Below are 11,915 nucleotides of genomic sequence, written 5' to 3'. Positions count from 1 at the left end.
AAATTCACGTCTGGATCACCGTCTGTATCTTTGACGGCGTCAATTCCCTTATTTTTAACAAACAGCCGTTAACTTTGACGCCGTCAAACCCTGTCTCCACTCTCCTCCTGCCATTCTATAAATCTCTACTTTCCACCACAATACTGGACAACTCCGCCATCCTCCGCCGTGAAACCCCACCACTGGCCAGATAAGCTGCTTCCAGTCATGGATCTTCTCCTCCTCGAGAAGACCCTTCTCGGCCTCTTCCTCGCCATAGTCACCGGCACAGTCATTTCCAAACTACGAGGCAAGAAATTCAAGCTCCCCCCGGGTCCCATCCCCGTCCCAATCTTCGGAAATTGGCTGCAAGTCGGAGATGATCTGAACCACCGCAACCTCGTGGACTACGCCAAGAAATTCGGCGAGATATTTCTACTCCGTATGGGACAGCGCAACCTCGTCGTTGTATCCTCCCCCGACCTTTCCAAAGAGGTCCTCCACACTCAAGGAGTGGAGTTCGGGTCCCGCACGCGCAACGTCGTGTTGGACATATTCACCGGTAAAGGTCAGGACATGGTCTTCACGGTGTACGGCGAGCATTGGCGGAAGATGAGGCGGATCATGACGGTGCCGTTCTTCACCAACAAAGTTGTGCAGAGGAACAGCCGCGGATGGGAGGCGGAGATGGCCGCCGTGGTGGAGGACGTGAAGAAGAATCCCGAAGCTTCCACGAATGGGATCGTTCTCCGGAGGAGACTCCAGTTAATGATGTACAACAATATGTTTCGGATCATGTTTGATAGAAGGTTTGACAGTGAAGAGGATCCATTGTTCAATAAACTCAAGGCTTTGAATGGGGAGAGGAGCAGATTGGCGCAGAGCTTTGACTATAATTACGGGGATTTCATTCCCATTTTGAGGCCATTTTTGAGAGGGTATCTCAAGGTCTGCCAGGAGGTTAAAGACAAAAGATTACAAGTATTCAAGGACTATTTTGTTGATGAGAGAAAGTAAGTTTTTTTTTTTCCACCTTGTTTTTTTTATCCCAATCATTGCTCTAACTTTACTTCTTTTGATCCATCCTTTTCCGTTTTCTAAAAGGTGGGGTTTTCCAAAAAAAATTGGTGGGGTCGAAACACCCTTGATTTTTAGGATACCTTACAGTTTTACCTCAGAAGATTCAATTTTTAAGAAAGAAAACATGATTTATAGGGACTACTCATACCTACTGACCATCTATCCGTTCAAGCTTTAGCGTCATCAAGAAATAGGGTCATTACGCATCTTATTCTGGAGGAAATAGCCTAATAGCTAGAGTTTCATGTTATAGGAAGCTTGCGAGCACGAATGCTACAGACAAAGATGGCCTAAAATGCGCCATTGATCACATCATCGAAGCCCAAGAAAAAGGAGAAATCAATGAAGATAATGTCCTTTACATTGTTGAGAACATCAACGTTGCAGGTGAGTTTTTGCTTTATTTGTCCAGTCTTTTCGTTCTTATTGCAGGTAAATTTTCCATTTTTTAAAACCAATTTTTCTCCTGGTATAATTGATTCTTTGATGATTCCTGATTGTGTTGTTGATAAGTATGGAAATGGGGATTGGGGATCTTGATCGATTCATAATTATTTGAATAAATGACAATGACCCAGAGACAATTTCAAGGCTCAAATATGTCCTGGTCGGTAATTAAATGTACTTACCAATAAACTAGTGGTGGTTTTAAGTAACCCCACGAACTATAGTCTATATTTCTTGCTACAATCGCTCGAGGACTTCAATTGTAGATCACCAAAATTGGGCCCAACTTCAACTTAAAGAGCGAGCACAAGGACATAGAGGATAATATTGAAAATTAAATATACTGTTAACACCTTTTTTCGATTTACTGAGGGGAAATAGCTCTTAAAACATATAATTAAAACTTTTTCTCAGACCAAGATTTAATAGAAATAAATTATTTCAAAAACTCGAACTCTTAAGAGAATGACTGACTCGACAAAAGTAATCGTTCATGATCAAGCCAAATCTAAAGCATTTTTTTTTCCTTGAACAGCAATTGAAACAACACTTTGGTCAATTGAATGGGGCATTGCTGAATTAGTGAACCACCCCGAAATTCAGAAAAAGCTTCGGAATGAAATAGACACCGTGCTTGGCCCGGGAGTACCAGTTACGGAGCCCGAAATCCACAAACTACCATACCTTCAAGCAGTTGTCAAAGAAACGCTCCGCCTCAGAATGGCCATTCCTCTTTTAGTACCCCACATGAACCTCCATGATGCCAAGCTAAGCGGCTACGATATTCCAGCCGAAAGCAAGATCTTGGTGAATGCTTGGTGGCTGGCTAACAACCCTGACCACTGGAAAAACCCCGAAGAATTCAGGCCTGAAAGATTTTTGGAAGAGGAGTCTAAAGTCGATACTAATGGCAATGATTTTCGGTACCTGCCATTCGGGGTTGGCAGGAGGAGCTGTCCTGGCATTATTCTGGCATTGCCTATTCTTGGCATCACTTTGGGGGGACTGGTGCAGAATTTCGAGCTGCTGCCTCCTCGAGGGCAGTCCAAGATCGACACCGCCGAGTGCGGTGGCCAATTCAGTTTACGTATTTTGAATCATTCCACCATTGTTTTGAAGCCAATATCTTAATAATGTTTAATCAGTTTGAATAATAGAGTAATTGGACTGAATTTTGGATTCATCAAAAGCATGTTTTGTAATGTTTCTATCTTGTGCGTCATTGGGTGATTATATGTATATTCTTCACAAATCCTCTTCTTCGTGTTTTTCTTGCTTCCTTTCTTTTCTTTTTTAACCCCAAAAGCCCTTTAATGTATTATGCTACTTTGTCTTTATTTCTAAAACTAATTTTGTCATTATTTCTAACACGATTATGTATATTTATTTTTATTTATTCTTATAAAAATGTAGATGAAAGATAGTACATTATATGTGGAGTAGGTCTCCTATGAAACGGTCTTACGAATTTTTATCCGTGAGAGGGATTCTCCTTACCGATATTCACAATAAAAAGTAATACTCTTAGCATAAAGAATAATATTTTTTCATGGATGACCCAAATAAGACATATGTCTTATAAAATACGATCCGTGAGATCGTCCCACGTAAGTTTTTGTCTACAAAATTGGAAATTAAATATGATAGTGGAATAACTTAATAAATAATATAATTAATTTAATTTAGAATTTATTCATGGAGTCCAATTGTAATAGCAAATAATATATGCTATTATCTTGCAACAAGCGAAAATGTTTAAAATCATATAGTAAGAGATGAAAAATAATCAATTATTATAAAATGAAAGGATATAAATGAGAGTGGACTAGATCTAATAAATTTCATAATTAAATTAGAATTATAATTTAAGTTCATAAATAAATTTGACAGTTACGATTAGATGGAAAACAAACTTGATAAAATTTACAAAATATTATAAACTTTAATAATTTATAATCAAATCAAACTACGAATGTGTTTGAAGATAGTAAAATTATATTATTGAAAAATTTATAAATTTTATTAAAAGTAAGCAATATGTAATTAACTCTATTTACTACTCTATATATATTTAACACCATTTTATTTTGTGTTAGTACTAGTGCATATTTTTATATTTATATATTATTCAATAGAATAATACGTGCGAGACACAATAGTTATATAAAGTTGAATGAATTTCAAATCATAACATTATTAGGTGAACTTGAAATTCATTCTAATTAACATAAAATACTATATAAATATGAAAAAAATTGATTTTAAAAAATACATTGAAAATCAATAAATTTGAAATCATTTGATTCAAGCACGACCTAAAAGTGTTTCCATTTTTTTGGGGCTTATTTAAGTTGGGCCATTGTTTGCTCCTTTGAGTCGCCTTCTTCTTTTATTGGTCCATGTTATTATCTGCTTTGGGCTTCTTACCATTAAAATCTTTTCTGAATAAAGCCCACTCTTGCAACGAGGCAATCTAAACCTTTCAATTTTAATCGATACTAGTGGACCATGTGCACGTCACGTGCTGTACAACAATTTTTATAATTCATTTAATTTATATTTAAATGAACATCAAAATATAATTATAAAAAATAGTGACAAACTAAACTACCATTTTGATAAAACGAATTTAAAAAATAAATATAAAAAAGAAAGGAAAAAGAGACCAAGAATATATAATTAACATGAATAACTCAACCGTGAATTATAAAAATCGTTGATTTTCATCTTGATATAATTAACATGAATAGCTCAACCGAATATTTTTTTTATCCAACTAATCAATCCTACGTTGCTTACTACAAAAAAACGAGGAAAAAAAAATCCAATTAAATAGAAAAAACATGGTAGAGAAAAATTCCATCAAAGGACAACCTAAATATTGAATGAACCATGGTTGGTTGTGTTGGAAAATCTTATATGGATTAGAGGAAACCGAACGTCGTAGCAATAAATGAACTACAGATATCACCAAAGAAATATTAGATTGAGGTGTGTCGATGCACTTGATTAAATAGTATTTTAGCCTATTCGATTAACAGTCCAACACTTTCCAGAATACAACGATCTCGTATTGTTCGCGAGTTACATGGTTAAAAACAAGGCTTTCTTTTACACCTTACGAACTGTCATTGTAGCAAGTGAAAATCACTAGATAAGTGCATCTATTAATTTGAGAAGTTGGCTTGAACAATTGATATACAGTACAAGTCATATAGAAATTTTCGTTATGTTTTCAAACTATAAGCAGGCTCGGGTAATGGCTTGAAAGTAGAAGGCCAAAACCCCTAAAACTCATAGTTTGATAAGGCTGCATGCCAACTGAGAGTGGAATAATAATTTGGTTAAGGCTTTCCGATTTGAGAATGAATTGAGAGTCGAAGCTCAAAACCTGTAAACCTCGTAATTTGGTTAGGACTCTCCTACTCCAGAGTCGAAGCCCAGAACCCATAACTTTTGAACTTGCCACACCACAACTCAACCCTCCTAACTTGAAAATATACGAAGCTTGTAAAAATATAGCCGCACCATTATAAAAATTTAAAAATATATATTTTTTTGTTTTCAAAAGGAAATAAATACACGCGACTACAGGTCCCCGAGTAGTGCCCTTTATGTCATGATGATTCGGAGGAGGATCTTCATGTTCTTATAACTTGTCATCTAGCTCGTAATGTGTGGAGTCTTACATCAATTGGTTGTCAGGTTGGTTTAGTGGGATTTTTTGTTGGGTGGTGGAACTCTTTTGTTACAAATAATTCACTCATGGAAGTCGAGATAGCGGCGGTCATTTTGTGGTGTATGTGGAAGAACAGAAATGATGTAGTGTGGAATCAAAAGAGTACAACGGCAATCAAAATATCTAGACAGCTTTGGATATTAGATCTCAATGGCAAGCTGCTCATACTATCTCTTTGAACTCCTCTGCTACTTCTATTCAGGTCAATATCATTAGGTGGACTCAACGTCCAGAGCATTTCTTGAAATGCAATGTTGATGCAACAATTTTTTCCATGTCGGGTCACGCTGAATATGATTGTATTATAAGAAATCATCTCGGATATGTTCTAGGAGCTGTTCATGGGATTTTTCCTGGTATTCGAAATCCTTCAGTAGCCGAAGCACTAGGAATTAGGGAAGCCTTTAGTCGGATCAAAGATTTGGCTCTCTCTCATGTCTTAATTGAATCTGATGCTCTATCAATTGTTCATAGATTAAATTCCTCAATTCCAGATTTCTCTTAAGTTGGGCTTATTTTGGAAGATGGGAAATCCAATTGCAAAATACAAGCCTTGGATTTTCAATCTTTATCATTTGTTTTTGTTAAGAGATCAGCGAATCATGCTGCTCATTTTTTAACTAGGGCTGCTGTGTCTTTGTCTGGTCTTGAAAGCCGGGTTTAATTCAATCTCATGTGTTTGAGAATGTGATTCTTCAGGATTTAATTTAATATTATTAGTGTTTCATTCAAAAAAAAAAGTACACACGACAATTTTTCCAGAACCAGGCATCATTTTCCATCGTCTTCACTATTTTACTCACTCCCACACACAGATCACACCCACTGCACATATTGTGCACGCACGCACACTGCACACGCAGATATTGTGTGCACGCACACTGAACACGCAGAAACACACAAGCACACTGTCCATGCACACACCTTGCACATGCAAAAACACACAACTTGCTCACGCACGCACACTTCACACGGAGAAACACACACTATTCATGCACGCACACTGCACACGGAGTAACACTCACAATTCACGCACACACACTGCACACGGATAAATACACACTGTCCATGCACGCCCACTGCACAAGGAGAAACACACTATTCACGCACGCACAATGCACACGGAGAAACACACACTGTCCACGCACGCACACTGCACACGGAGAAACACACACTATTCACGCACACACACTGCACACGGAAAAACACAAACTATTCATGCACACACACTGCACACGGAGAAACACGCACATAGATCGCACGTATGAGAACAATTAAAAAAAAATATGCATTCCTAACTGGTTGAAGCTAGTAAAATAATTATGAAGCCATTTAATAAATAATAAAAAATTATATTCTAGTAATTGAAAGAATAATTTCTAATTCCTCAACCCAAAATTAAATTATATATCAAATATCATATAATTAATCCCACCACCACATAAAATACATACCTATAATTTTTTTATCACACATATAATAAATCAATATCATTCAATCATCTAATATCAGCATAAAACGACATTAAATTCTATACATATACGCCTACACAACTTGAGTACTCGTTAATTTTTTCCATTCTTGAAAATTTTCATTCAAAATCGCCTTAAAACTAAAAGAATAAAAACACAAAATAAGCTTATTAAAAAAAATTCGAAAATAAAAAGGTGCTCAAACAAATAAAGACCTGTGTTAATGAATATTTATTCTTTATATATATATATATATATATATATATATATTATAATCCAGAAATATTTGCATAATCCCATTGTTATGTCCAAAAATAATTCAGAAGCCCATAAACAAAGCTCAAACATTCGGCCCAAGAAGAGTTGCAGTTTGGTCCAAGAAAGCACGATGACAGTTGAGCCATGACCCAACGTGAGTGAACATGAGATGTGGTTGAAACTTCCATGTGGAATGTGACAAAAGCAGAATGATGAATCAGAAAGAGGGGACGAAAAAATCAACAGCAAACTTCTGCAGAATTCTGTAATTAATTGTTCGCTCATTTTTCATTTTCAAGCAGTTTATTTTCTTATTTCTTTAATTTTGTTGTAGAATGTTGATCAAAATTCATAACAGCATATTTAAGTTTGATGTTGTCTCTTTATAATTTCTTTATTTTCCTCAGTTTATACGTTTAGCTTTGAAGCCATATCGAAGGAATTATAACTAACGGTCAAATCGAGACTCGTAACGCTTGATAAACGAAGTCAGATCTTTTCACATTTGGTACGGTTACGTGCCTGGCACGTCCCGCAATTCTCGTGAGAAACACCCATAATGCATTATTTGTACAAGTTGAAAATTTACATACAATTAAGTTCGTGCTGGGTGGATCATGCCATGCCTCTCTTTTACGGCATGATTTTTGATGCCGCTACATATTAATTATATATGCTAAATGTAGAAATATTTGAGAGGCTACGCACCTATATATTTCTAGGACTTTAACGACTTTACATTATTTGTGGAAGATTAATAAAATTTAATTTAATGATTTGTTTGGAATAAATTAATATTTCTCCTAAAATCTCTTGAATATTATGCCCTAATGTACGCGGGGTATAGTTTATTTGATGAGTAAAATTTATATTATATAAACAATAATATACAAAATTAAGATGAGTGGTGGTTGACGATATGGTCCCGTTAACTGAAGTTCAATATTGATTTTTAAAATAAAATATGTTATTTAAATCTGAAGAATTTTATATATTCGGTGTATAAATTTCCCTACTTGCCAAAATTAATTAGCATTTAAATTTTTTTTTTTGGAAGCTAGATAGTATTTGGTTTCAAATAATTAAAATAAATAGGGATGAGGCATGCTGTTGGGAATTTAAGTCAGAGATTCTGATGTACGTTTGGGATCCCTGTATCTTTCATGCTCTTCTTTATGGTAAAGTCGATCCTACTCTGGCTGCGCGAGTTATTGTTATTTTTCATTCGTGTTAATTCATATAACAATGCGAGGTTGTTTCTATAAATAACCATACGGATCCATTTCACTGCTGTAAACCACCAGTGATTCTGGTTGACAGACTCTCGCAAATGGATCTTTCCATCTTCCAAAATACCCTTCTGAGTCTCTTTGTCTCGGTAACATTCGCCATTTTAGTCTCTAAGCTACGGAGGAAGAGCTTTAAGTGCCCGCCAGGCCCCTTCTCCTTGCCCATACTCGGAAGCTGGCTTCAAATTGGCAACAACCTCAACCACCATGACTTTACCAGCTATGCAAAGAAATTCGGCGAAGTTTTCCTGCTCAGAATGGGCCAAAGGAAGATCGCGGTGATCTCCTCGAAAGAGATGGCCAAAGAAGTCTTGCTCACTAAAGGAATCGAGTTCGGCTCCCGGTCCAGAAACATCGTTTTCGACATCTTTACCGGTAAAGGGCAAGACATGATCTTCACAGAATACGGGGAGCACTGGAGGAAAATGAGGAGGATCGTAACAGTGCCCTTTTTCACCAACAAGGTCGTGCAGCAGAACAGCCACGAGTGGGAGGCGGAGGCGGCCGCGGTGGTGGAGGACGTGAGGAATAACCCGGCAGCGGCGACGAAAGGGATTGTCTTGAGGAATAGGATAGAGTTGATGGTGTACAATAACGTGTACAAGATAATGTTTGGTAGAGGGTTCGCGGGTGAGAAAGATCCTTTGTTTGTGAGGTTGAAGACTGTAAACGCGGAGAGGAGCAAGTTGGGGCAGAGTCTTGAGTACAATTTTGGTGATTTTGTTCCCATTTTAAGGCCTTTCTTGAGACGTTACTTGAAGATTTGCCAAGAGGTTACAAAGAGGAGGTTGAAGTTGTTCAAGGATTCTTTTGTTGATGAGAGGAAGTAAGTTCTTCAGTTGGAAAAATCTTCTTTATCTTACATATATGTTATATCATATCATCAAGCTTGCCATAAATCTTGGAAATATTATTTTGAATTCTGAACCTGATTTTGTTGAATCAGTCTATAATATTTATTACTTTTTTAAAACACCATGACAATAGGTCTAAATTTCTCACTCTTTGATTAAATTTTCCTTAGTTACTTCATAATTGACACTCTTTTTTTGAAAAAATGAAATAAATTCAAAAGAAAAAATTTAAGCACGAGAACAACCCAGACCAAAGATGTGAAGTATGGAATCGATCACATTCTTGAAGCCAAGAATACGGGAGAGATAAATGACGACAATGTCCTCTACATCATAGAGAACATGAATGTTGCTGGTACGTAAAAAATTTCAACTCTATTTTCCCCCAGTAGTCCCTATATCCCACGGTGCTATAAAAGCTTATTTACCTTAATTAATACGTGTTTGAAATTATTATGATTAAATTAGAGATGCAAGAATTTTATTTTATTTTATTTTTGATTTGCCGAGCAGCAATCGAGACAACCATATGGGCAATAGAGTGGGCGGTCGGAGAACTGGTCAACGACCCACGAATCCAAACCAAACTCCGGGCTGAGATCGACACGGTGCTGGGACCGGATGTGCAGGTTACCGAGGCCAATGCCCTCAAGCTCCCCTATCTCCAGGCAGTAATAAAGGAGACTCTTCGCCTAAGGATGGTCGTCCCTTGTTTGGTTCCACACCTGAACCTCCATGATGCTAATCTCAAGGACTTCACTATCCCCGGAGGAAGCCGAATCTTCGTCAACGCCTGGTGGCTCGCGAACGACCCGGCTCACTGGAAAAAGCCGGAAGAATTCAGGCCCGAGAGATTCTTGGAGGAAGAGAGTAAGGTGGAAGCCAATGGCAATGACATTAAATATATCCCCTTCGGGGTTGGCAGGAGGAGCTGCCCCGGAATCTTCATGGCGATGGCTGTTATTGGGATCACCTTGGGAAGGTTGGTTCAAAATTTCGAGCTTTTGCCTCCGCCGGGCCAATCGAAGGTTGATATGACAGAGAATAATGGACAATTCGCTACCCGCATTCTGAACCGCCATAACATCGTGATGAAACCTCGATCTTCCTGAAGAAAACTACTACTGATCTCCCCCCGCGTCACACCATATTTAAATGTGTGCGTAGTGTGTGTTTATGAAAATAAAAACAAAACATGTCTTGCATCGGCATGTATGCGCTCCCGTAAGATTTCAACCGTATCTTCGATGTTAATTATAGCAAATAAGACACATACGCACGTGCATATGTAATACATATGAAATATATACATGTTGTATTTTGATATCTTTAAATTATCTCAAATTGATCTAGTTTGTTCACGATTTGGTTAACTATTAATATTAATACTTGGACCTAACTCAACCCCAAAAGCTAGCTCAAGGGAGAAGGATTGTCCAAACCCATATATACAACTCCCAGGTTATTTATCCAACCGACGTGAGACAATTAACTTTAACCGCCAGAATTGAAGTGAAACTGAAAATTCTGTTTTAATCGAAAACTGAAACATTAATTCGATTCAAGTTTTAGCTTTTTTTGGATTTTTTCCTTTTTTTTAGCTCAGTTAACCGTACCAAACTGAAAACAAATTATTTAATTTTTAAAATCATTTTTTAGTTTTTAAAACATTTTTTTTTAATTTTTTGTGATTTATTTTTATTAATATTAAATATAACTAATTAAAAAATGGAAATTCGGGTGATCCAATTTTTTTCCAGAGGAAACATATAAAAATAAAATAGTCATCTAACTTTTTAAAGTTCACTTAATAAGCTGTGCAACATCTTAGCCAACGATTTTTTTATTTGTTTATAGTTTTTATAACATTGAGTTTATAGCATATCTCAAAAACCTCATCCACACAATCTTAATAGAGAGAGATTAATTATTAGCGATAATTAGCAAAATAACATTTAAAAAAATTAATCATTTCAAGTGTGAGTAGATTTCTTGTGAGACAGGCTCATGAATTTTTATCTGTGAGACGTGTCAGCCCTACCGATATTCACAATAAAAAGTAATACTCTTAGCATAAAAAGTAATGTTTTTTCATGGATGATCCAAATAAGAGATTTATTGACTCGTGAGACAGTCTCACACAAGTTTTTGTCATCAAGTATTTAATCAAATACACTTGAATCTATATATATAAAAGTAGAATTGTTGTTATATAGTTGGTTCCGGCCAAAAAATTTATGCTAAAAAAATATATATGTATTAGTGTTATATTTAATAATGTTATAATTTTCAATATTATTAACTAATTAATTTCTAAAAAGATATAATATTCCTCGTTATTTCTTATATATTTATGTAAATGTATTGATTTTTAATAATATTAAACAAAAATATATTAATATATTTATATATGTAATTAAAGTAATAATTTACATTAAAATAAAATAATACAAATATTTATTATTTCATTAAAGATAAATTCATTCGGAAAATATAAATCTACAATGACACGCACAATAATTATGTACTATATAAGTATTTATAATTTGTAATAATGTATTACAATATTTAAAAATTGGTAGAAATCAATAGTATAATTAAACTGTTTATCAACTTATTTACGAAAAATTAATGAAGATAGAACAAATAAATTTACCTAAATTAGTTTTGAGTAAGTCTCATGTGAAATATTTTCAAATAAAATAAAAGTATCATATGAGACGATCTCACATATCTATATTTAATTAGACGAGTTGATTTGGTTCATATCTTGAGTGAAAATAATAATTTTGACATA

General features: G+C 35.5%; 2 protein-coding genes across 2 annotated transcripts; both read left to right on the top strand.

Moving 5' to 3' along the window:
* On the top strand, window positions 1–2,843 carry LOC142553396 (trans-cinnamate 4-monooxygenase-like). Its single transcript, XM_075663611.1, has 3 exons — window positions 1–992; window positions 1,313–1,446; window positions 2,042–2,843. Exons 1-3 carry the CDS (start codon window positions 208–210, stop codon window positions 2,635–2,637), a joined length of 1,515 nt encoding a protein of 504 aa, XP_075519726.1. The 5' UTR covers window positions 1–207; the 3' UTR covers window positions 2,638–2,843.
* Window positions 2,844–8,236: 5,393 nt separating this feature from the next.
* Window positions 8,237–10,444, top strand: LOC142553395 (trans-cinnamate 4-monooxygenase-like). The gene is made up of 3 exons (XM_075663609.1): window positions 8,237–9,090; window positions 9,340–9,473; window positions 9,632–10,444. Exons 1-3 carry the CDS (start codon window positions 8,306–8,308, stop codon window positions 10,228–10,230), a joined length of 1,518 nt encoding a protein of 505 aa, XP_075519724.1. The 5' UTR covers window positions 8,237–8,305; the 3' UTR covers window positions 10,231–10,444.
* Window positions 10,445–11,915: the final 1,471 nt, after the last annotated feature.

Source organism: Primulina tabacum, chromosome 8, assembly GCF_025594145.1.
Source record: "Primulina tabacum isolate GXHZ01 chromosome 8, ASM2559414v2, whole genome shotgun sequence".
Classification (NCBI taxonomy): domain Eukaryota; kingdom Viridiplantae; phylum Streptophyta; class Magnoliopsida; order Lamiales; family Gesneriaceae; genus Primulina; species Primulina tabacum.
Note: the sequence above shows the minus strand (reverse complement) of the source record. Positions and strands in the feature narration are given on the sequence as shown.

What these genes read in the sequence shown, in the direction of transcription:
- LOC142553395 (XM_075663609.1), top strand. Translation starts at nt 8,306, where the DNA reads ATGGATCTTTCCATCTTCCAAAATACCCTTCTGAGTCTCTTTGTCTCG. An exon ending in TCTTTTGTTGATGAGAGGAA is followed by an intron (nt 9,091 to 9,339) that starts GTAAGTTCTTCA and finishes TAAATTCAAAAG; the next exon opens with AAAAAATTTAAGCACGAGAA. An exon ending in AGAGAACATGAATGTTGCTG is followed by an intron (nt 9,474 to 9,631) that starts GTACGTAAAAAA and finishes TTTGCCGAGCAG; the next exon opens with CAATCGAGACAACCATATGG.
- LOC142553396 (XM_075663611.1), top strand. Translation starts at nt 208, where the DNA reads ATGGATCTTCTCCTCCTCGAGAAGACCCTTCTCGGCCTCTTCCTCGCC. An exon ending in TATTTTGTTGATGAGAGAAA is followed by an intron (nt 993 to 1,312) that starts GTAAGTTTTTTT and finishes TTCATGTTATAG; the next exon opens with GAAGCTTGCGAGCACGAATG. An exon ending in TGAGAACATCAACGTTGCAG is followed by an intron (nt 1,447 to 2,041) that starts GTGAGTTTTTGC and finishes TTCCTTGAACAG; the next exon opens with CAATTGAAACAACACTTTGG.